Source organism: Leopardus geoffroyi, chromosome A1 (assembly GCF_018350155.1).
Source record: "Leopardus geoffroyi isolate Oge1 chromosome A1, O.geoffroyi_Oge1_pat1.0, whole genome shotgun sequence".
In the NCBI taxonomy this organism is placed as follows: Eukaryota; Metazoa; Chordata; class Mammalia; order Carnivora; family Felidae; genus Leopardus; species Leopardus geoffroyi.
In genome coordinates, this window is record NC_059326.1 from 157,555,175 (window position 1) to 157,580,315 (window position 25,141).

At 43.5% G+C, this 25,141-nt stretch overlaps 1 protein-coding gene and 1 long non-coding RNA gene across 2 annotated transcripts; one reads left to right on the forward strand and one right to left on the reverse strand.

Annotated features, from left to right (window-relative positions):
- Positions 1 to 8,490: 8,490 nt before the first annotated feature.
- On the forward strand, positions 8,491 to 21,437 carry LOC123608585. Its single transcript, XR_006717317.1, has 3 exons — positions 8,491 to 8,502; positions 16,411 to 16,413; positions 21,172 to 21,437. It is a non-coding gene; the product is annotated as an uncharacterized LOC123608585 (long non-coding RNA).
- On the reverse strand, positions 13,641 to 21,741 carry GLRX (glutaredoxin). Its single transcript, XM_045498681.1, has 3 exons — positions 21,444 to 21,741; positions 16,944 to 17,063; positions 13,641 to 14,893 (listed from the first exon to the last, which is right to left on the reverse strand). Exons 1-2 carry the CDS (start codon positions 21,648 to 21,650, stop codon positions 16,950 to 16,952), a joined length of 321 nt encoding a protein of 106 aa, XP_045354637.1. The 5' UTR covers positions 21,651 to 21,741; the 3' UTR covers positions 13,641 to 14,893; positions 16,944 to 16,949.
- Positions 21,742 to 25,141: the final 3,400 nt, after the last annotated feature.

Sequence of the window (25,141 nt, forward strand, 5' to 3'; positions counted from 1 at the left end):
TATACACATATGTATATACGTGTATGTATATACATGTATATATAGACATATATATTCAATGCTATAAATTTGCCTCTAAATACCATTTTTCAGCATCCCACAAGTTTTGATGAATCATTTTTCTTTTTTATTTTTATATATGTCAAAAATATTTTAAGTTTCTCTTGAGATTTCTCCTTTGAATGATGTGTTATTGGGAAGTGTGTTGTTTAATCCCCATGTATTTTGAAATTATCTAGGTATCTTTATTTTATTGATTTCTTTTTTTTTTAATGTTTATTTATTTTGAGGGAAAGAGAGACAGAGTGTGAGCAGGAGAGGGGCAGAGAGAGAGGGAGACACAGAATCTGAAGCAGGCTCTAGGCCCTGAGCTGCCAGCACAGAGCCCGACTTGGGGCTCAAACTCATGAACTGTGAGGTCATTATCAGAGCCAAAGTCGGACACTCAACTGACTAAACCACCCAGGTACCCCTCTGTTATTGATTTCTAATTTAATTCCACTTTGGTATGAGAGCCGATATTTTATGATTTCTATTCTTTTAAGTTTGTTAAAGTGTGTTTTATGGTTTATCTTCATGAATGCTTCACGTAAACTTGAGAAGAATATGTATTCTGCTGTTTTGAATGTAGTCTATAGATGTTGATTATATCCAGTTGCTTGAATGTGATTTGAGTTAAACTATGTCCTTACTGACTTTTTGCCAACTGGATCTATTTCTGATAGAGGGGTATTGAATTCTTAAATTATAGTAGATTTATTGGGGTGTCTGCCTGGTTCAGTTGGTTAAGTGTCTGACTCTTGATTTCGGCTCAGGTCATGATCTTATGGTTATGAGACTGAACCCCAAATTGGACTCAGCACAGAGCGTGGAGCCTGCTTGAAATTCTCTCTCTCTCCCTCTCTCTCTGCTGCTCTCCCACTCGTGCTCTCCCTCTCTATCAAAATAAATAAACTTAAAAAAATAATGGTAGCTTTATCTAATTGTTGTTCTATCTATCTATATGTTAAAGACTGTTGTGTCTTCTTGGAGAATTGACCCCTTATACTTATGTAATGCCCTTTTTTATCCTTGGTAACTTTCTTGTCTTTGAAGTCTGCTCTGCCTAAAATTAGTATAGCTTTTATCTGTTTTCTTTTGATTAGTGTTAGCATGACATATCTTTCTCCATCCATTTAGTTTTAATGTACGTGTCTTTACATTTTAAGTATATGCCTTGTTTTTTGGTCCACTTTGACAATGTTTTTAAATCAGTGCATTTTGACCATCGACATTCAAAGTGATTACTGGTATGCTTGGATTTGTTACTACTTTTTATTTTTTGCCCTGTTCTTTGTTACTATTTTTTTGTCTTCCATTCTTTTTCTGTTGTTTTTTTGTTTGTTTGTTTTAGTTTTAATTGAGCATTTTATAAGATTTAGTTTTTGCTCCTTTCATAGCATATCAATTTTTTTTCTTACCTTTTCTAGTGGTTGTGTTAGAGTTTGAGTATGCATTTCACAACTAATCTAAATCCACTTTCAAAGAACACTGTATTGCTTCACACATAAGTAACAAACAAATCCTCCTTCTCCCTTCCCTCCCTTGTATCATTGCTGTCCCTTGTTTCACTTACACATAAGCCTACGTATGTCCATATACTATATACCTAAGCACGTGCAATCAAATACATTGTTGCTATTTTTATTTTGGATAAATTGCTATCTCTTGGTTCAGTTATGAATACTGGCAACAAATTCCTTCCATTTTTGTGTGTCTGAGGAAATCTTTATTTCTCTTTCACTTTTGAAAGGTAACTTTACAGGGCACAGAATTCTAACTTGGTGGGATTTTTCTCTCAACATTTTAAGTATTTCAGCCTACTGCTTGCATGGGTTATGAAAAGAAGTCAGATGTAATTTTTATGTTTGTTCTTCTATAGGTTAGATATTTTTTTCCTCTGCCTTCTTACAGGGTTTTCTCTTTATCTTATATTTCTGTAGTTCGAAATTATATGCCTAGAGACAGTTTTTTGGCATTTACCTTGCTTGATGTTCTCTGAGCTTCCTGGATCTGTGGCTTGGTGTCTGATATTAATTTTGGGAAATTCTTAGTCCTTATTGTTTCCAGTATTTCTTTTGTTCCTTTTTCTTCTCTTTCTGGTGTTCCCATTTTGCATATATTTCATTTTTTATAACTGCCCCATAGTTTTTTGATATCCTGCTCTCTATTTTTTTCCCCCTGTCTTTTATTTCTTTGCTTTTCAGCTTGGGAAGTTCCCTTTGAGATATTCTCAAACTCAGAGATTCTTTCCTCCATCTTAGTTTGTTTGAACTGCTTAACAAATTACCATAGACTGAGTATCTTATCAACAACAGTGAGATTTGTATCTCACATTTCTGGAGTCTAGAAAGATCAGGATGCCAGGTGAAACCCTTGTTCCTTGGTCCTGGCTTCTCACTGTGTCCTTACATGGTGGAAGGGGTTAGTGAGCTCTGTGGGTTCTTTTATAAGAGCACTAATCCCACTCATGAGGGCTCCACTCCCATGACCTAATAACCTCCCCAAAGCCCCACCTTCTAACACCTTCACATTGGATATAAGATTTCCTACATGTACATTTGGGGGATAGGGTCATTGAGACCATAGCAAATGTCAGTCTACTAATGAGCCCATCAAAGGCATTCTTTATTTTTGTTACAGTGTTTTTTATCTCTAGCATTTCTTTTTGTTTCTTTCTTGGAATTTCCAACTCATTGTGTACATTGCCATTTGTTCTTGTGTGCTGTCTACTTTATCTACTAAAACCCTTAGCATATTAATCATAGTTGTTCTAAATTCCCAGCCTGATAATCCCCACATCCCTGCCATATCTAAATCTGGTTCTGAGGCTTTCTCTCTCTCTCTTCCAGCTGTGCTTTTTGCCTTTTAATACACCTTATCATTTTTTCACATGTCCTGGGTAAATGTTGTAAATAAGACTTCAATAATGTGGTTATATAATGTGTGGGGGGAGGGGAAGCCTTCCACAGTCCTTTTGGTAGGTGTCAGTTTTTAGTGAGCCTGTGCTTCTGGACTGTAAGGTTCACATGTCATCCCCCCTCCCCTAGCCGGGTACAATAGGACGGCTAGGATGGAGATGGGCATTTCCTTTTTCCTTTTTCAAAGACTACAGGGAGTACAGGTGGGTTTTCGCCTCCCCCAGGTCAGTTAGTTTCTGATAAAAGCCCAGCAGTTTAGGCCCAAGTTAAAGAGTTAACTCCCGAGAGAATAGACCTTGTTAAGAAAAACAGTGTTCATGTGGCACTGACAGTGGCACATGTCAAAGTTGTTTTTGTTTTTGTTTTTGTTTTTCTCCCCTCCCCCTGCTGGAAGCATGAGGGGACTTTTCTCCAATATTCACTGTGAGAATCTCTTTAGAAAAATAGGAAGCAGACCTCACAAAAAGTGGGGGCTCCCTGGAGTTTTTAACTCTTAGATTGTCCACACTGGGCCTCCAGCAAATCACCGATTATAGTTCAGGTCTCCCTGCACCTACACTAATCCTCATGGAGCTCCCTGCTCTGGTCAGTTGTGATTCTCTGTATCTGCCTGTCAGTCTCTCCAATGTGGAGGGCAGTGGTTTAACCTGTGACTTCATTCCTCTTACGGATCTAAGAAACACTGTTAATGTTTCGGTTTATTCAGCTTTTCACTTGTTAAAGTGGAGTGTCAACTTCTAAGCTTCTTACATATTGAATTGGACGCTGGAAGCCCTCAAGTGCGTAAGTTCTTAAAGTTTATCAGATAAAATGCATAGACTTTGAAAATGAGTGCAACTCCTGCAGCCAGCCAGTTGTGCAGCCCAGCATTCCCCAGACTCATTTGACCATCAGAACCCTTTTTTCATGTAACATTTATCAGTGTGGCATGGAGCCAGTGTTCTGAAGAATCTATTCTGGGAAACCCTGAGCTAAGAGACAGTCATGCTGGAGAAGTATCAGATCATTTCTTGTGGTTGTGGCTCAGCACCCAGAGGCCTGCGAAGGCCCTTCAGTCATTCCTCTGGACCAGGAAATACCTGTAGGTCTTCCTCACGGTGAAAGGCCTAGTGAAGGACAGTGTGGTTGTAAGTATGTGCACATGTGCTCCTGGAAGCCTCCTGGACTCAAATCCTGGCTCTGCTGAGAGATCCTGGGTAATCTACTTAACCTCTCTGTGTGTTGCATCTTTAGAACAGAAATGATGGTGATAGTGATGAAGTTTTGGGGTGATGGTGGAGTGGTCTGGAGCCGATGACCAAGAAAGAATTCTTGAAGATGTCTTTGGTACAAAAAGGTGATTTTATTCTATTTTATTTTAATATGAAATTTATTGTCAAATTGGTTTCCATACAACACCCAGTGCTCATCCCAACAGGTGCCCTCCTCAATGCCCATCACCCACCCTCTCCTCCCTCCCACCCCCCATCAACCCTCAGTTTGTTCTCAGTTTTTAACAGTCTCTTATGCTTTGGCTCCCTCCCTCTCTAACTTTTTTTTTTCCTTCCCCTCCCCTATAGTCTTCTGTTAAGTTTCTCAGGATCCACATAAGAGTGAAAACATATGGTATCTGTCTTTCTCTGTATGACTTATTTCACTTAGCATCACACTCTCCAGTTCCATCCACGTTGCTGCAAAAGGCCGTATTTCATTCTTTCTCATTGTCACCTAGTATTCCATTGTGTATATAAACCACAATTTCTTTATCCATTTATCAGTTGATGGACATTTAGGCTCTTTCCATCATTTGGCTATTGTTGAAAGTGCCGCTATAAACATTGGGGTAACAGTGCCCCTATGCATCAGTACTCCTGTATCCCTTGGGTAAATTCCTAGCAGTGCTATTGCTGGGTCATAGGGTAGGTCTATTTTTAATTTTTTGAGGAACCTCCACACTGTGTTCCAGAGCGGCTGCACCAATTTGCATTCCCACCAACAGTGCAAGAGGGTTCCCGTCTCTCCACATCCTCTCCAGCATCTATAGTCTCCTGATTTGTTCATTTTGGCCACTCTGACTGGCGTGAGGTGGTATCTGAGTGTGGTTTTGATTTGTATTTCCCTGATGAGAAGCGATGTTGAGCATCTTTTCATGTGCCTGTTGGCCATCCGGATGTCTTCTTTAGAGAAGTGTCTATTCATGTTTTCTGCCCATTTCTTCACTGGATTATTTGTTTTTTGGATGTGGAGTTTGAGGAGTTCTTTATAGATTTTGGATACTAGCCCTTTGTCCAATATGTCATTTGCAAATATCTTTTCCCATTCCGTTGGTTGCCTTTTAGTTTTGTTGGTTGTTTCCTTTGCAGTACAGAAGCTTTTTATCTTCATGAGGTCCCAATAGTTCATCTTTGCTTTTAATTCCCTTGCCTTTGGGGATGTGTCAAGTACGAAATTGCTGCGGCTGAGGTCAGAGAGGTTTTTTTCCTGCTTTCTCCTCTAGGGTTTTGATGGTTTCCTGTGTCACATTCAGGTCCTTTATCCATTTTGAGTTTGTTTTTGTGAATGGTGTGAGAAAGTGGTCTAGTTTCAATCTTCTGCATGTTGCTGTCCAGTTCTCCCAGCACCATTTGTTAAACAGACTTTCTTCCATTGGATATTCTTTCCTGCTTTGTCAAAGATCAGTTGGCCGTACTTTTGTGGTCCAACTCTGGAGTCTCTATTCTATTCCATTGGTCTATGTGTCTGGTTTTGTGCCAATACCATGCTGTCTTGATGATGACAGCTTTGTAGTAGAGGCTAAAGTCTGGGATTGTGATGCCTCCCGCTTTGGTCTTCTTCTTCAAAATTACTTTGGCTATTCGGGGTCTTTTGTGGTTCTATACAAATTTTAGGATTGCTTGTTCTAGCTTTGAGAAGAATGCTGGTGCAATTTTGATTGGGATTGCATTGAATGTGTAGATAGCTTTGGGTAGTGTTGACATTTTAACAATATTTATTCTTCCAATCCGTGAGCATGGAATGTTTTTCCATTTCTTTATATCTTCTTCAATTTCCTTCATAAGCTTTCTATAGTTTTCAGCATGCAGATATTTTACATCCAAAAAGGTGATTTTATTAAAGCATGGGGACAGGACCCGTGGCCAGAAAGAGCTCCACTGGGGTCATGATGGGTAACTGATTATGTGCCCTCAGGTTGGGAGGGGGTCAGGGATAGAGTAGGTCTCTAAGCTATTTTGGAAACGAGGTTTCCAGGATCTTGAGGGGGGTGAGCTGTTGCTAGGGAAGCACCATTTATTACAGTTTGGTAAAACCTCAGTCACGAGACTTTCAGATGTATATCAGGGGGCCATAGGCTTGGAGTGTGATTGCCAGCATAGACCCTGGAGGGGTTGAGATAAAGGAAGTTTCCAGTGGAATTTTTATATGTTAAAGTAGACTTACAGTATGCTCAAGGTTGGGATAACGTGAAGCCAAGATGCTCTTTTGCCCCTAGCAAAATGTTTTCAAGACAACGAGCTCCTAGAGGGAGGTCACTCTGCTGGTTTCAAGGACTTGTCAGTGGGCTGTTCACAGTAAGGGAATTTAATTTTTCATTTGCTTTTGTTTCTTGCATCACCATGGCAAGCACTTAAAGCTCTTTCCTATGTTCTTGGGTAGCCAGGAGTGTCTGAGGAACATCACATATTACACCTTGGGGTTGGGGGTGCTGTTAGCCTGTACTTTGCCCTCAGCTTGCCCCACGCTCTCTCATCAATAATAGTTGGCTTATAGGGCCACTGGGAGGATCACATGAGTGAAAACATGTTCAAAACATAGAATGAGCTTGGCCTCCGGTGATAGCAGCTGAGTCTATCTAAGCTGCTTTCATCAGAGCATGCAGACTTTTATATTCTCCTATTCCAGCCAATGGGTAGATTCTATAACCTTTTAAAAATGCCTGGGAAACATGGGATAAAATTCATTATACACTGACTTTGATAGGAGTTAACCATTATTTGCTACTACCTTTAGTCTGTGGCTGTTTTCTAGATTCTGATCTGTGCAAATAGGAAGGTTGAGAACCAGGTGTTAGCCATCTCTTTGGTATAGGACAATAGCTTCTGATATTTCCAAACTTCTGGATACTCCCCTCCCCATTTTTTCGATATTAAAAGATGGGACAGACCACAGCCTCTCCACATATAGTGGTTATGCTTTAGCCACTGAGAAAACAGTAATGGTCAAAAGCTACTATAACTGCTGAGATGCTTTTTTTCTTTTTAAGTAAATTAACTATTTTGAAGAGATAATTCTATGTACATGCAGTGATCCTTTAAATGAATTTATCTTTTATTCCCTGCTGCTGTTGCCATACAAGAAAATAAACCAAGAAAAACTTCTAACTAGGTAGACCAATTGTTCACCTTTTTTGAAATACTGGAAAAAAAATAGATGTAGTAAAAGATACATAGAAAGGTACGTCTTTGTATATACCTGTGGAAAATGGGAACATCTGTGGATGTTCTGACCCTGTCAACAGCCCTGAGACCATGCCAGGTTTCTGTAGGTCACAGGGTCCACTCTCCACAAGCCAAAGAATAATCAGTAGAGAGAAGAGGCCTCACACTAAAGATCATCTCATTATGGGGAGCACATAGCCCCCACTCCCCAGATTCTCACAAAGGGATATTTCTCTTCTTACGCCAGCTCAGGTGTGCGTGAAGGGGCACTTTGTGTTCATTGCTCCAACCCTCACTTGGACAAGGGGAGTTTTCCTTGTTATATTAAGGACAGTCTATTGGGACATACCTGAGTGGGATAAGTTGTCATCAAAAATGGCCCAGAGCCACATTTATCCCTTCTCTGGTGCTGCCTGTCTCAGGCTTTCTGGGTTGGGGAAAGAACCACGGCAACTTTCAGGTTAGCTTACATTTTTTCTGTCTCAGGCTACTCACATTCTTCTCTTTTGAGAGGGCAGCCTGTAATCCATCCTTTTGTTCCCTCACACTCTGCACTCTCTGGTCATCCAATGACTGTGTTTGTGAGTGACATCTTCCACTCAGGTGACTGGTTAAAGGCAATCAGAGTCAACCCTGTGTGCACACTCTTGCCACAGAGGGGGATTGCATTCTAGATGCTAGGGGACAGGCCTTGTGGCCACAGCTTCCAGCCAAAGTCTCTGATTTGGTCTTCCCAGGAGTTGTTGGTTTTTCCTTCCCAGAGTGGATCCTCTGGTCTGTGTCTGACACCTCTGGTTAGAAGGCAGGGCAGATTGTCTTAAAGAACATTCATACCCGATCCTTAGGATGACTTGGAAGAATAATAGCAAAAGACAAATAGAGTGCCTGGGTGGCTAAGTCAGTTGGACATCTGGCTTGGCTCAGGTCATAATCTCACCTCTGTGGGTTCGAGCCCCATGTTGGGGCTGTCTGTGCTGACATCAAAGAGCCTGGAGCCTGTTTTGGATTTTCTATCTTCCTCTCTCTCTGCCCCTCCTCTGCTTGCGCTCTCTCTCTCAAAAATAAACATTTTTTTTTTTTAACAAAGAATAAGGGGCGGGGTGGGGGGCTGGTGCCTGGATGGCTCAGTTGCTTAAGCATCCGACTTCAGCTCAGGTCATGATCTCACAGCTCACAGGTTCAAGTCCTACGTTGGGCTCTGTCCTGATAGCTCAGAGCCTGGAGCCTGCTTCAGATTCAGATTCTGTACCTCCCTGTCTCTCTGCCCCTCACCTGCCTGTGTGCTCTCTCCCTCTCTCTCAAAAATAAATACCTTCATACCCCACCTTAAAAACAACTTGTAATTTTATGTATAAAGTAGTTGAAGTCTTATGAGGCACACAAGAGAAAATTGAGAAGGCAGTTCTCTCTCCCTGAGTGAGCTCAGCTGCAGGCACCCGGAGGCTACTTCAGCCCTGCTAGCAGGGAGGGGGCCTTGACTGGGCAGGAAGAGCCATAAAGAATCAAACCCCAGGTGCACTAGGGGCAACCCCAGAGGGTGACACGAAGCTCTGCACTTTCATTGGCTCTCCTAACACCCCTTCTTCTCCTCTCCCCCCTCAGCTCTGCACAGCTCACCAGAAAAGTCCCCTGGGGACAGAAAATAGAAATCTGTGTGTGTATAAATATAGACCTGAATTTAAATATCACCTGTGTTTAAAGGGACCAGGCTAGAATTCTCTCCCATTAATTGGCAAGATTAAATTCTACTCTTTCAAATGTTTAATGTATTTAATAAGAAAAGACTATTAAGAAAAGAAAGAAATTTTACTTAAAACATTTCAGGAGCCAGGTTCTATAACATACATCCCAGGATCTACTAACAATTGCTATGGTACAGTGCATTAGGGCGTGTGGCTTTCTCTTACAACCAAATATTAAGATAATGGCCTAAAAATAGTCACTGGGTATATAAATAGTGTGGTCTGGGCCATACAGACCACACTGTCACCCTGCGAGTTGTCTCCCCATAAGGACCATCTTTGGACAGCCCTGGAATTTGGAGGAATGGCTGTTAGGTGTCCCACTCCAGGGCCCGGGCTGGAAGCAGCAGACTGCAGGCCGTTACGAAAATGAGACACCCGCAGGAGATTGAATCGCTTTCTTTTTAAAGTAAACAGAAGGAGTAGAGCTTTGGCTACGATTTTTTTTTTTTTTTTTTTTTTGCCTGGTTATTCTTGTTGCCTTCTTTGCAAACCCCTGTGCCAATGTCTTGGTGTCCTTTGGATGATACTCCTTTTTTCTCCCTGAGTATCACAGAGAATTATTCAGCCAGGAGCTGACAGAAACCAGGAAAGGACATGAGAGACTGCACCCTGGCCCAGAAGCTGCCAAATCCCTTTCCCCTGCTCGGCAGCCAGCACCTGGCAGCAAAACCCGATGCCCCAGCTGTGACACTGGGGAAACCGAACAGCTTAAAAGAAAAACACCCAGGAACTAACCATTGAGGGATCTGCACATGATCGTTCATTCATTGATTGAGTCATTTATTCATTGATGTATTCATCCTAACGTCTGACAGATATTTATCAAAATGCCCACTACATGAAGCCCATTTTCTCAATGCTGTAGATAGAGCAGTAAATCAACAGACACAATTTCCTGGTCTCAAGGGGCTTATATTTTAGTGAAGACAGACTGTAAACAAAATAAATTATGCATTGTATTAGGGGATGAATGCTGTAAAGAAAAACAAAACAAGGAAGAGGGATAGGGAATGCCACGTGAAATTTTAAGTCAGGTGTTGCGGGAGGCCTTGTTGAGAAGGTAACATTTGAACTAAGACTGTGGTGAAGGCCACCAGTTGATGAGCCCAATCTGTGCACACAAATCGTCTAACCAGGTTTTGGTGCCTCATTCTTAAATATGCACAGACGGCCAGATGTCACCTGTTCAGAGCAGAACATTGAATGGCCTTCAAATGTAAAGCAGAAATGGAAAATAGGGACTCAGAAGGAAAAGAGAAAATGTAAGAATCAGGAGAGAGCTTTTTACAAAACCCTAACTGGGGGCACCTGGGTGGCTCAGTTGATTAAGAGTCCAACTCGATTTCAGCTCAGGTCATGATTTCATGGTTGTAAGATGGAGCCCTGCATCGGGCTCCATTCTGGGTATGGAGCCTGCTTAAGATTCTCTCTCTCTCTCTCTCTCTCTCTCTCTCTCTCTCTCTCTCTCTCTTCTTTTGCTCCTCCCTGGCTCACACTCTCTCTCAATAAGTAAATAAATAAGTCACAACTATAATTAGTATCTTTGAGAGATTAAAAAAAAACATTTGCATTCATAAACAAGAACAAGAGGAAAAAGAAAAAATGAAAACAACTAAGAACAAGAAAGAACTCTGGGAAATAGGAAAAAATCATAGTTGGAAAAAGTCCAGTAAAAGTTTTAAAAAAACACAATAACCTCAGAGAGATAAGATATCACATTCATGAAACAAAAACATTTCTACAAAAAAGAAACATTCAGACAATACTGAAGAGCTGTTGGCAATTAAAAACATAATATTAGAAATTAAAAACTCAATAGAAAAGTAAGATGAAGATGAGTAAATCCCTCAGGGAAAGAATAAGAGAAAATATAACAAAAATTAAAGGACAAGTCCAGGAAAGCCAATGTTTGACTGCTAGGAGTTCCAGAAAGAGTATACAGAGAAAATGGAGGGGAGGAAAGTATCTATGAAATAATCCATTAAAACTGTGGATGGACCCTTCAAACCTTCAAGGAGCCCCCAAAATGAATGAAGATAAATAGACCCTTACCAAAGCATATCACCGTAATATTTCAGAGCACAGGTCTTAAAGGGAAGATTCTATAAGCTTCCACAGTACAAAACAAGTAAGAAAACCAAGCAGGTCATCTATAAAGGTTTAGGAATCAAAATGATTCCTAACAGACTTCTTAACAGCAGCACTGAAAACAATAGACAATGATCAGTGTCTTCAAACTTTTGGAGGAAAATGATTTCCAACTAGCAGCTATAGCCAGATGAACTATCAATCAAATATAAGCGTAGGATAAAAGCATTTTTAGCCAAGCAAGGTTTTACAACTTTACTTCCCATTCTCTTTCTTAAAAACTGTGGAGGATATTCAGCCTTCCCAAATAAAAAAGACTGAAAAAAGAGAAAGTCACAATCTGATAACTTGCTTTTTATAACCATTCTCTCCTTCTTTCTTTTGGTGTAGACACCTCTGAATTATAGCGGAGCAAGGGGTTCCCATTGGGGACACCATTGTTTGGCCTCCCTTGCAGCTAACAGGGACCATAGATCAATTCTGGCCAATGGGATGTGAGCAGAAATGGTGCATTCAACCCTTGGCTGATTGTGACTTTGGGAGTAAAGCCCCTGCCTGTCTCTTGAGTGTCATGAGAGAGAGAAACAAGCTTCTATCTATCATAATACTACATCGTTGTTAAAGCAGTTTAGCTGTAACAAATATGTACGGAGAGTGGGAAATAGGAGATCCATCCCAGGAGAGAAACAGAGTACCCAGAATGACAGCAAAGGAGATCCTTCCTTCACAGGGAAGAGAGGTGTGCCCAGACATAGAGGGCAACCAGCCCAGACCAGAGCAGTATAATTATCCATTTGGTGGTTCTCCAGTTTGTATCCTTTTTTTTTCCCTAACTTGAGCACGAGTACCCAAATGAGCCTGAAGCAGATCCTTAACTGTACTTAGCTTGCCTTGTGCTGATGACATTTCTTCAGACCACACACTTGGCTAGGAGAGGACACAGGCGTGCCGCACTCGCATAGAAGTGGTGTGCTTTGACCTGCTCCTGACAAATGGAGTTGGGCCATGGAAGGAGAGAAGGCAGAGCAGCCCCCTTCCATTGACTCTATTTCTAGAGGATGCCCAGTATTTGTTCACACACTAGCTTTCCCAACCATGGGGTGCCCAGTGTTCAGGGGCTGCCCCTTTGGTAAACTCGTAGGGAAGCTGAAGCCAGTCTAGGACCCAGAGCCTCTATTCAGCTTATCTTCTCCTGGGGCCATTCACCTGATTATGATAATGTTGTCCTTGCCTTACTCAGCTGGGTTGGTGTTTGTTACTGCTTTTCAAAACTAAAATGTGTCGCTTAGGGATATTTAGGGAGTAAAACCATAGGGAAATATCAGAATGATTACAACAAGAGTGAGCTAGTGATTACCTCTGTGGAGAGAGGAAGGGGATATGTTAGGAAGGGGCACATGGGCCTCTCTGGTGCTTTATCAGTACCTTAGAAGTACTCTGTTATATAGGTGCTTTATTTCTTTACCTAGGAGGCAGATACATGGCTGTAATTTAAATAGAGCTATGCATTCTATACACTCTTATATATGTCTAATGTCTTACAGTATTTCTAGGTAGGCTTAAATGAAACAGATAAATATGTGGTCAGACAGGGGTTTTTGTGATGGGTGGAGTCAGGAGTACTTTAGGTATTGACATTGTTTTAAGTTTATTTATTTTGAGAGAGAGAGAGACAGAGAATCCCAACCCGGCTCCTCACTGTCAGTGCAGAGCCCAATGTGGGGCTTGATCCCCTGAACCGTGAGATCATGACCTGAGTTGAAATCGAGAGTCAGATACTTAACCGACTGAGCCACCTAAGTGTTTCAGTATTGTTTGAGATTTTAAACCTCATGCATGTATTGCTTTGATAAAATAGATCTTCTGTGCTAGAGTCTGGACAAAGATATTTAAGTTGAGACTCCTCCCTTTGAGTATTTCTGAATGTGGCAAGACCAGTACAGAGGATTAACTTCAATTCAACCCAGTGAGAATTTTGAAGTACCTATATGCAGAGTGCTTTGGGATACAGAAGAGAGAGCAATAGTTTTTTATAGTCAAAAGGCAGTGAGAAGAGAGGGTATGTACAGGGGAGATGGTCTGTTAATCAGGCCTTGAAGGAGAAGTTTGAAAGTAAATCAAAGGGGAAGAAAGGGCATCTTAGGATGAAGTGTGAAAGAAAGTGTTAGCAAATGGTCTGGAGTGGATCACAGACTGCAGGTTGAATACCGCACAACCTCTGGAGGGCACAGTGTTGTGCAGTGTGTAACTTGCACAATCACGGACAGCAATCTGGTTGAAGGGTATTAGGTAAGAAATGGAAAAACAGAATGTGAAATGAAAAAGACTGTTTTTGAATTCTAAACATTATTCAATAGGTTAGTGTTGACATATTCAAACTATTTGTCATTTCAATATGAAATCTAAAAATCACATCAACCATTTGTACTTAGTGAAGGATAATAGCATGTGCCTTTATTTATAATGATTGAGAACAAACATGAATAAAATTTTAATTTGGTGTATTTCACAATACCATTCCTTAAGATACCGGGAACATAGAAAAGAATTAGGCAAAAATCAATGTCATCTCTGGATATTAGAAAAGAAATTAACCATTCCCACTAGAGACCACAGAAGGAAATTAACTTAATATTGCAGTTCTAGATCAAACTTCACAATAAAGAACTCAAGTTTTCAGAGTGAAGGACAAAGGAGGGAGAGACAATCATTTAGGACCATGTTTCTCAAATTTGGCCCCTTTTACAGACATACTCTTGGGGAAGGGGTTTGTAAATTTCCTGTGGTAACATTTTAAATGTTGCATTTCACTTCTGTTCATAATCTAAACAATACACTCTTCTTCCCGATTGCCTGGATGACCATCTACCATAACAGAGGAGCCCCGTGATTGCAGCAGCTACACTGATACCTCTGATCCCTGTGGCACCAAGTGAAGACCAACAGTGCTTAATGTTTCATGTGGTGTTTCCCAAGTTGGGTCCTTAAGACCCAGTACAGAGTCTCTGTACTGGTTCAACAGAATTGTTGAACATGTCCTATGAGATCTGTGAGTTGTCAAGGTTAGAACACGGATTCAGAGCAGTGATTCCCAAGATAGGATGGGGTGGTTTGGGGATAATGACTGGGAGACACATATAACTTGAAAAAGCACATTCAAATTACCCATTGTTTTTGTAATGCAAATTCTATCAAGCTAAACTCAACCAAGTAACTTTCAGGCAATAGCAGGAAACCAATTATAGATTAATCCTAAAGAGGATTGGAGTAATCTTGGTTGAGAAACACTGGCTTAGAGGTAGAGGGGTCCTAGCATATGGAGAACATAAGAGACATGTGCCCAAGAGAAAGAACGTCTTTTGGGTCACTGAGTCAATCCTAAGCTATAACTTGTCATGGTCTTTTGGAACCCAAAGTGCCAATGGAGAAGAAACCCAAAATGTCTATCAACCTTCTCCAACCTGTGGTTTGGGGCAAGTTGGTCCACTTTTAATACTGAGTCAAAAGAAGGAAAAGCTGTTTTTGCCAAAAAATCCACCCCCCCCCCTTTTTTTGGGTGAACACATTTCAGAATTTTAAGTAAACAGTTGCTGTGGCCATTAGCCCCAGATCCATCAGCCAGGAAGTGTGGTCCTCCTTTGAAATGCCATCCAGCTCTCAAAGGGGTATCATCCTGGCGTCTGCCCTGCCGGGAAAACAAAATACAAAGAAGTGGATTTTCTTGGAAAGGTAAATTCCCTTCATTTTTCTTTCATTACCAGAACAATTACTCTTGCTATTTAAGCACATCTGTTACAGATAACCTTGAGATACAGTTGGCACCAAAATGCTGAGATCATATAATGCTGAAGGACAATACAAATAAAGAGACCTTGTGAATAAAAGGGACTTGAATCCCCACCCCAACACAGACGTAGTGGGGGCAGTGGTCTTTCATATCTTTCCAGGTAAGTCATTAGTTTTCTTCTATTTTTAATCTAAGCCTACATTGCTAAAAAATGTTCCGGAATAGGAAACATTTGGCACCACAGTTAATTGGCTTTTAAGTGCTTTGGTACACGGGGTGAGGCCAGAAGGCTAACACAAACAGACGTAGTGTTCATTGGCTGTGGTGATGCAGTAGAATTGTGATTAGGAGCTTTCTGATATTGGCCACTTTATTTCAAGGTATTCAATTACACTTTTTCAGACTTTTTTTTTAAACTTCTGTTTCTATTTTGAGTAACCACCACAAATTACATATGTGCACTGCTCAAATGTAAGTTTTTAATAAACACCCCTCAAAGAATATTTGGTCTAAGAACTATACATTAGTCAAAGTCTCCTTTGATCAAAACCACCGAGTCTCTCTGTGTGGCCTACCTAACAGCTAGCTAACAGTAACAAGAACTGGGGGAAAGAGGAGCTTGTCAGACCCCACAAGTACCGGGTTCCTTTTTCAGGAGGTCATCACCCTCTGGCTTTCCATTCAGCCAATGATTTCCTTTGGGTGACTGTAGAAAGCTGTAGAAAGCTTTGTTTCGATGTTTGGGAAGCCAATTAAATTGAATTGATTTTCAGTGCGAACATACGCAATGCAAAACAACCTTGCTTTCACATTGCATGTAAAATAATCAAATTACTTACCAGGGCCTGTGCACCCTGCCCCCACCCACATTTCTTGCTGCTACTCATTCTCATGCACTTCACTCAATCTGTTCTTGCTTGCTTTCTGCTCCTTGAATATTCCATACTTGTCACCCAGGGGCCTTTGCACTGGCTCTTCCCTCTGCCTGAAAACCTTTTTGGCTTTATCTTTACATGGCTGTCCCCTTCTGGTCAACCAGGTCTCAGCTCCACCAGCTGAGAAAGGCCTTCCCTTAGCTTATTAGCTACATTGGCTCCCTACCCCCTGCCTCATTCTATCACATTATTCTATTAATTTGTTTCAGGAATTATTTACTTACTTGTTTTTGGTTGGTCTACCTCTCTAGAATGTAAGTTCCATGTTATCTTTTTGTTTGTCACCATATTCCCAGGGCCTAGTACAGTGTCTGGCATGTAGTAAGTGCTCAATAAGTATTTGTTAAATGAAGAATGAGTGAAAGCATTTCCTCCCACTGACACAATCTCTTTGTAAAATGGGAAGCTTATAAATGACATCACAGTTCTTTTTTTTTAATTAATTTTTTTAATGCTTATTTATTTCTGAGAGAGAGACAGACAGTGTAAGCAGGGAAGGGGCAGAGAGAGAAAGGGAGACACAGAATCCGAAGCAGTCTCCAGGCTCTGAGCTATCAGCACAGAGCCCGGCATAGGACTCGAACCCAGGAACTGTGAGATCATGACCTGAGCCGAAGTCAGATACTCAACCGACGGAGCCACCCAGGTGCCCTGACATCACAGTTGTTGAGATCACCCCACATCACTCTTTCTCTAGCCAAAGTGTCTTTCTGGATTATAATAAAACATAGCAGGGGCACCTGGGTAGCTCAGTCAGTTAAGCATTGGACTCTAGATCTTGGCTCTGCTCATGATCTCCAGGTTTGTGGGTCTGAGTCCCTTTGAGCTGCATGGCGGGATCTGCGCTGAGGGTGCAGAGCCTGCTTGGGATTCTGTCTTTCCTTCTCTTCGCCCCTTCCCCACTTATGCACAGGTGTTCTCTCTCTCTCAAAATAAATGAACTTAAAAAAAACCCACAGCAGAATTACACCATCTCTCACCGTTCCTGGCCGGGTGTGCTGCCCTTCACTCACCTGTAATTACTGTAGAGCTCCAATCTGTTTTAGCCGCTTCAGCAGCTCCCCACTCTGATGCATATCCATTAGGTCAGTGCATCCGCCTATACAGTCTTTACCAATAAAGACCCGAGGTACCTAAAGAAAGCAAACGAGCCAAGATAGGTAAGGCCCTTAATCATTAGGTTAGAAAGAATGGCATCTTATCCTTCCTCTAACATTTCCCATGACCCAAAGCTTTTAAAATCACTTTACAACCTCCTCATGTATATTCTTTCAGGTTAGAACTTGGTTAGAAGCATGAAATTATTCACTAAACAATTATTTTCAAGCCAACAAGTCTGTCAGCTGGAGAATGCTGTGCACAGGTTTGTCTAGCTTGTCCCCATGACCTAAAAATTTCACTCCACATAAACACATTTCAGGAAAAGAATTTCGGCTGGCTGCAGGGAGACCACCCTGATTGAATGCTGGTTTCTCTGCAGTTGGGGCCACACCTGAGCCCTTATGCAGACTGAGCCAGGACAACCAGGAAGGAGTTTTTTCTAAATACAGCCAGACAAGTATTTGCATTAGATCTCTGTCCCTGATGTTCAGATTCACAGTATATTAGAGTCATTTCTTTCTGTTGTGTGGTCTGTCCTCAGCTGGTGAAGGGGTGGTGATATCTGACTCTCCCTTCATTCCTGGCCTATCATAAGATGTTTAAATGCTGTAGCTCACCTGTTTTGGTATCCCTCTGACACATATGAGTCATCGAAGGCATCATAACTGCCGAAGGGTTGGTTAAAACATAGGTTTCTACTACCTTTCTCCCACTTACCCAAATTTCTCATACAGAAGGTCTAGGGTAGGGTGCAAGAATTTGCATTTCTGACAAGTTCCCAGGTAATGTGGACTCCTCTGCTTCAGGGATCATATTTGCAAATGACTGGTAGACACTGAGCAGTTTATTCCTCCCCAGTAAGTGAGGCTTTGAAAACCCAAAGCTCAGCAACAGCCCCCAGCCACCTGAGACAGGTTCTGAAATATGATCGGGCTGTCTCCAGGGTGGAGTTTTTGCACACCATCTGGCAAAGACGGGGGTTTGCCCGAGAGCTGAGAGGCCCCTCTGCCCTTATACCCACCCTCTAGGCAAGAGCAAAACCACCTGAGGCACAGCAGTGACTGACTGGAACCCACACGCAGAGCTGACTGCAGGCTGCATGTGACAGCGTGGGGGGCAGTGGTGACAGAACCACAATCTGTTGATTCAGTTGAGGAAGGAGAAACACGTGCTCTGTGCGCGCCCCTCCTGGCCCCAGCCACCTCTTCCAGGAACCTGAGAGTCTCTTACCGTCAAGAAGCAGAAAGTAAACTGCCACCATGAAAGCAAGCTTGCTGTTACTGGGGCCTGTACTCTCCTGGCACACCTTTCTAGGGGCCCCAGCCCCAGCTCGGCTCCTCCTCTGTGCTCCAGGCTGCTCAGACCCAGCTCGGCAACTGCCGAAACTCGTCACCACCTCCTTGGCTAAGTCCCTGGGACAAGCCACCATTATTTCTCATCTGAGGAACTGCTCTAGCCTCCAGATGTCTCCCAGCTTCAGCCTTCATGCTGGCCTTCCTACAGTCACTTTCCCCCCCCCAGCCACCAGTGACCCTTTCAAAACGAACATTAGGTTATTCTTCTGCTGACAACTCTTCAGTGGAATCTCATTGCACTTTAAAAGCCACAGTCCTTATGATAGCTTGAAAAGGCCTTCCCAGCCTATCGCTCATTACCTCTCCAACCTCATCTCCTCCTACTTTCCTACTAACTCAACACTGCTCCAGACACACAGACCTGCTTGCCAGGCATGCAGCCACCACAGGACCTCTGCATGTGCTGTTCCCACTGCCTGGAATACTCTACTGCTGAATTTCTGCATGCCTTGCTCTCTCACCTCCTTTTGAGATCTACTAACATCAGTGAGGCCCTGATGACTCCAATGAAAGCTGTCCTTTGCTGCCTACTGTCTATCTCCCTTTCTTACCTAGTTTTTCCCCATAGCACTTATCACTGACCACCGTCTGCCTTACTGTTTTACTTCTCACGTATACTAGAATGTCATTTCCACAAAGGCAAGAGTTTTTGTTTGTTCTGTTCACAACAGTTTTCCAATGTCCAGTAGAGTGTCTAGTATGTAGTTGGTAGTTTCAAAATTGCTGTACCCAACAAAACTCTCCTTCAAAAGTGACGGAGAGATATTTGGTCACACAAGCAAAAATTGAGGAAATGCGTTGCCAATAGATCTGCCTTGCAAGAAATGTTCAAAGAAGTTCTTCAGAGAGAAGGAAAATGATCAACTTCATGAACTTGGATCTACTTAAAGAAGGGCATTAGAGAAAGAATAAGCCAAGATGCCGATCTAGGAGCTTTGGCCAGAGTAAGACCAAAACAATTGCTCAGGTACAGGGCCTGATTGAAGACCTAGGTTTCTGTCATCAGTCAAGTCCTGCTCGGCTCTTACTGTGGGCAGTCACTACAGGTCATTACAGGGTAAGTAAGATAGCAACTATTTCCAGGTCTCCAGCCTCTTCGCATATAAACCCTTCACTCTTAGGGAACAGGAAGCATATGCCTTAAAAGGATCTGTTCTTTAACTTGGAGGAATGCATTCAGGACTCAAGAACCTGTGAGAAGTATTTTTAAAACTTCAAAAATAGACTTAAGACCACATGAAAAAGTGTTGCTCTATGAAGAAATGGAAAAAAAAAAATATGTTGAATGAAGAGGTTTCTCCTGCTAAAGAATAGAGGATGCCAGGCTGAGAAGTAGCTCCCAAGATTTGCTGGACTTTGGAATTACCTGAGGATCACAAACATTTCCCCCTCTCCCCCCGGCCTTATTGAGGTGTGATTGAAAAATAAATGTGTACATATTTAAGGTCTCCAATATTATGTTTTGATATACATATACACTGTGCAATGATTACCACAATCAAGTTGATGAACACATCCATCACCTCACATAGTTAACTTTTGCATCCGTGTGGTGAAAACACTTTAGATCTCCTCCCACAGCAGATTGCAAGAGCACAGTACAGTATTCTTAACTTCAGTCAGCATGCTGTCCACGAGATCCTCAGAACTTACCCGTCTTAAGACCAAGAGTTTGTACCCTTTCATCTGGGGATTTAAAACTATTGCTGGCTGCTTCTTCTGACATGTGATTTAACATGTATGAGGAACGACTCGGGCATCTAGATTTTGTAAAAAGCTCCTCATGTGATTCTCATGTGCAGCAACATTTGGGAACTACTGGCTGAGAGGGATCCACCCGTCGCTGTGGGGTCCTGGGCACCGCTTTCTCTTCGGACTCCAGGCAGCCTGCACAGCTGGCGGTCCAGCCTAGCAGCAAGAGTCTCTGACCACTGAGCCCTCCCGCTGCAGAGACAAGAGTTCTCAGCTCACAACTGGCACCCTGAAAGCAACAGGCTAACAGGTTTAGCCTCCCTCTGTACCAAAATACTGATTTCTGACAGGAGAGGAGAGGAGAAACAGCCTCTAACGCTTTATACTCAGAACCCAGAGAAAATCCTGAGTCAAACTAGAACGGAACTAGGGTACGTGCTTCTGCAAATGCTGTGTCTGAGAACGTGCATCCCGAGAAGGGCTGGCGTGAGCTGGTGGACAGGCAGGTATCACACCCAGTACCACGACTGGTAGAAGCTACCTGGTTGGCTGTCCATCCCACCAGAAGCCATGGGTGCTGAGGAAAAGGAAACCTTTTGAGGTAGAGAACAGCAGTTCTTAGTGGGGCTCACGGTCTAAGAGCAAAGGGGACTTGGAGGTGCCTTGCGCTAGACTGATCTTGCAGCCAGGGAGGTCCTTGAGGATCATTGAAGTGGGGTCTTGCCCAGGATCACAAAGCAAGCCATTGTGAGAGCCAGCCTGAAACTCTGGCCCCTGAACTTCCTACCAGGACAGGCCTGGAAACTTCTGTAGTTCAGAAGAAGGGACAAATAATGAGCCTTTAGATTTTTCCAGTGGGAGGAGTTAGAGAAGATATGGAAGAATGAGCTAATTGGGTAAAAAAGAGAGCTTAGAGAAAAGATTGAAGGACAGCAAATCCCACTTGGCCAAGTGAACACAGAACAAAGAGCGCACACGATTCCCATGTTCATAAAAGAACCGTACGGATCACACTCGGCCCCTCCACCCCACCTTCTAGCCCCAGCCCTGCAAGCTGAAAACTGTCATTTCCCCGGCAGTGCTTGAAACAAAGACTCCCCAGACAGCTGCTGGACCCGCGCTCCCAGACGCACAGCACAGGGTCTGCGAGGACCTTTGGCTGCAGTCCAGCTGCCTGGTCCCTGGAGCAGTGTCTTCTCTCTGGCGCCCTCCCCCACGCCGCAGAGCCCTCCCGCGCCTTGAGTGACGACTGAGTGACGGAGCCCTAGCGGTGTCCTAGAGAAAGGCACAGGCAGGCATATCCTGTGCACAGCCCCCACAAGATAAAGGAATCTGAGAGCTTTCGCCCAGCCTTTGAGAACTCACTGTTCTGGCTCCAGTGAGCTGTTGCAAATAATCTTGAATCTTGCTAGTGTCACTGGTGGCTGTGATATCCACAAATTCCAAAACCCCTTGTTTGAAGGGCAATTGGCTGAGGAGCTCTTGGGTCCTCTTGCAGTAGGGGCAGGAGGGCTTGATGAACACAACCACCTTCCCGGGCTGGATTTTGCAGTTCACAAACTCTTCAGCCATGCTGACAGGCGGCCACCTCCAGGGGAGGAATCCTCAATGGCAGGTAATGCTCCGAGTGTAAACCGGTGGCCTGGCCAGCTGGCGCTTATTTAAAGGAACCTCCCTGGAGGAGGAGTTTGCCCAGCAGCGTGCTGGATTTTTAAAGGGACAGATCCAATGTCATGTCAGTCTCGTATGATTCATCAGCTAGAGATGCAGAGAAGAATGTATACTTCTGTTTAATCAGTGGCTGTGCCCAGGGTGGCAGTGTGACCTCAGCTCTTTCAGGAGCACCTGCCCTTTGGCAGAGAGCACAGTCAAATTACCCTTTGGAGAAGCGTATAAAGTATGCAGACCAGCCCCAGGGAGGGGGCCGAGCCAGCAGTGACTCCTTAGAGTCAAATCTTTGTTTTCCCTCCCAGAGATGGCAAAAACTCACACAGAGACAGAATCTTTCATGAAACAGAACACAGTGAAATCACTTTAGAGGAAGTGAAACTGAAATTGTGAATTGCATCCATCTTGAGGTTGCTCCCCTGGGCATTTTGCTTGGTCTGGTTGATGGTTATTAGTTCCCAACACATAGAAATCCAGAGAATCACAAAAGAGTCTGGACTTGCAACCTTTCTCTGAAAAGTCTGGTCTCAGTGACCTGTGGCAGCTGCTGGGGCTGAGTAACTGTGTTCCATCCCCACAGGGCAGATAGTAAACTCTGGTTTCCTACTGATAGCTAGCTCCTTGACCGCCAGAAGCATTTGCTTTTGTGACCCTTGAACATCAGTTTTCCATGAAAGCAAATTCCAACATCCGCCCTGATTTCAACTGCAGGCTTAATGAGGGTGTATTTCTCTGTTTAACCCTCTGTCTGTGACCCTTCCTACCACCTTCACCTGAAGCATATGAAGATACGAAGATATGAAGCAAGGGCTGTAAGACAGGAAGTTGTGATGTTCTTTGCACACCCCACAGTCCCTAGTGGGGGGGGAGTGGAGTCTTCTGTTCTAGGTTCAGTTCTGACCCCTCTGTGTGCAGTAAGTTAAATACATAAGTCAAGGAAAAGCCACCTTTGAAGGTGAATCATCCTTTTCCCCGGGAAGTGAGTTATTTATTTATTATTTTATTTTATTTTATTTATTTTTAAAATACTTATTCACTTTTGGAAGAGCACAAATTGGGGAGAGGCAGGAAGAGGGGGACAGAGGATGGGAAGCAGGCTCTATGCTGACAGGCTGACTTCAGTGAGCCCAATGTGGGGCTCGAACTCACAAACCGGGAGATCGTGCCGAAGTCGAAGTCAGATGCTCGATTGACTGAGCCACCCAGTGCCCCTAGGAAGTTTTATACTGAAATGCTTTTCCAAGAGGTGGGACTGGGGCCTGTGCTGGACACCTCCACTGATTGTTTTGTTGGTGGGATCCCCAACATCGTGTGACTGACAGAGGGAAGAAGATGGGCTCCTAGAAGCAGTTCTATCACTAAGGTTAAATGGCAAAATGAAGAACCCAGATTTTGAGTCACAGACAGGGAGCTGATAAGTGAGATCTCTGTCAACAAAAAGAATGTGCTTAGGCTCCAGAGTCCTGAGGGAACTTGTCCTGCTCTGGGCTTGGAACTGCCCAGCCCAGCCCTTCACTTCCCTCCTGCATAAGCACGGGGCAGAACCCAGAATTGGTTACCTCTGTTTTTCCCCTTCCTTTAGCTCCCACTCCTGTGGCCTCCCTCCTCCCTCAGGCCCTGGGTCTCTTCAGGGACCTCAGGGCAGCCACCTTCTGTTCCCTGGGCCCAAGGTTCATCAGCAGGCCTTGTACCTGGCTATTGCCTCAGAGCCTGTGTCTTCTCAGTGTCTGGGATTCGCCTGGCCCTCGCTTCTGGCTCTTTTTCACCAGTGTGTGATTCTGTTCAAGTGCCTCCTTGTTAAAAACCACCACCACCACCTTTCATCTCCTTTGACCCTACTCTCTTGCGTCTGCCCTTTCTCAACAGCCAAGTTGTACGAAACTTGCTGTTATGTTTGCTGTCTTTAGTTTCCCCACCTCCCACTCCTTCCTCATGTCCTTGCAATCTGACCTCCTTATCAAACTGTTATCAGACATTCTGCTCAAACTCCTTTGCTAAGTCACTGTGTGGCCAGGTGTCCTGACCGACTAACTCAAAAATGTGGGTGTGGAATTTTTGTTAATTGGTGGAGTGATCTTCCCAAAGATCTGTGTACACAGGGTCCCCTGGGGGTTGGGTACCTAGGGCAGAGACTGGGGTACGTGGGGTGGGGGAGGACTCTGTCATCTGCTCCACAGCTCAGTCCCAACAGCTGGTGTCTGAAGCCTTAGGACAGATGGCCCCCGTAGCTGGAGAAGGTATTTTCACGAGGAACTATGTGAGACATGGAACACAAACAGATGGCAAAGAGTGGGTGTCCTCTTAATTCCTCAGAAAATGCTGTGGCTTCAGCTCAGGGAAGAAGAGCATAGAATACTCTGTGTGTTGGCATCATGAAGGTGTGTAGCTTTGGCACGTGAAGAGATGGAACCTGTGGACCTCGGGGCCATCTCAGTGGTGGGGGTCGAGGCTGTGGGGAGGACCTGTCCTCAAGTGCTGTGGACATAAAGAGGCGGTGTGTATGGAAGAGCACGTGAGCACGTTTCTTGGGCTTGGGCACCACACTCCCAGGCACTCCCAGAAATAATGGGAAGTGAGGACTTTTATTCAGGGAGTAGAAGTCCTGCTAATGCAGATGGTTGGCAACAAGCTAGTGATGTGTGTGAAACAGTGGCTAGTTCTATTAGTGTGGCTTCATGTGTACCCACAGGCTGATGAGGGCTGGGAAAATTTGGCCACAAATGAACATTTTTCAGGCTTTTTCATGACTTGCCCGCTTTGTAGAACTTGACCACACAAGTAACTGCCCTGTCTTGAAGCTCTCCGCTTCAAAAGGTCATTTGCAGCTTGATCTTTTTTTTTTTTTTTTTTTAATTCTTCCTGTATCCCTGGGTATTCTGTCTCAGACTCTTTCTCAAGAGTTTTGCCCACTCATGTGATGTATCCTGGGGCTTGATCCTCTTCTCACTAGGTACACACCCTCCTTGAAAGATTTCATCTGTCCATGTGGCTTCAGCTGTTACTTGTTTGCTGATGAGTACTGTGTTTATTTTTCTTGTCCAGACTCCTCTCCTAAACCTCAGAAATGGATAGCTCATTGCCTACTGAGAAGACCCATCCAGGGGCTCCTAAGGCATGTCAGCCTCAGTGTGAACAAAATTGGAGCCACCCTCCTCTTTTCCATACCTGTGCGTGCTCCCATGAGTACCATCATCTGCCGTGTCGACCAGGGCAGAAAACTGTGGGCATTTGTGCTGCTACTTCCCCCCAACCTCCTGCTTTTGTTTATGCCGAGTGTCCAAATGCTAACAAATTTTGCCTCCTCTGTACCCCTCTGGTCTGAGCACCCTTTTCATCCTGACTGCCCTGTCTTGGACCAGCCCTCATCAGTTCTCAGCTATATCTTATTAGAATTT

Bases quoted from the DNA above. Each gene is read 5' to 3' on its own strand.
- GLRX (XM_045498681.1), bottom strand. From the start codon at position 21,650: ATGGCTGAAGAGTTTGTGAACTGCAAAATCCAGCCCGGGAAGGTGGTT. The intron at 17,064-21,443 runs GTGAGTTCTCAA...TGCTTTCTTTAG, and splicing joins AGCTCACTGGAGCCAGAACA to GTACCTCGGGTCTTTATTGG.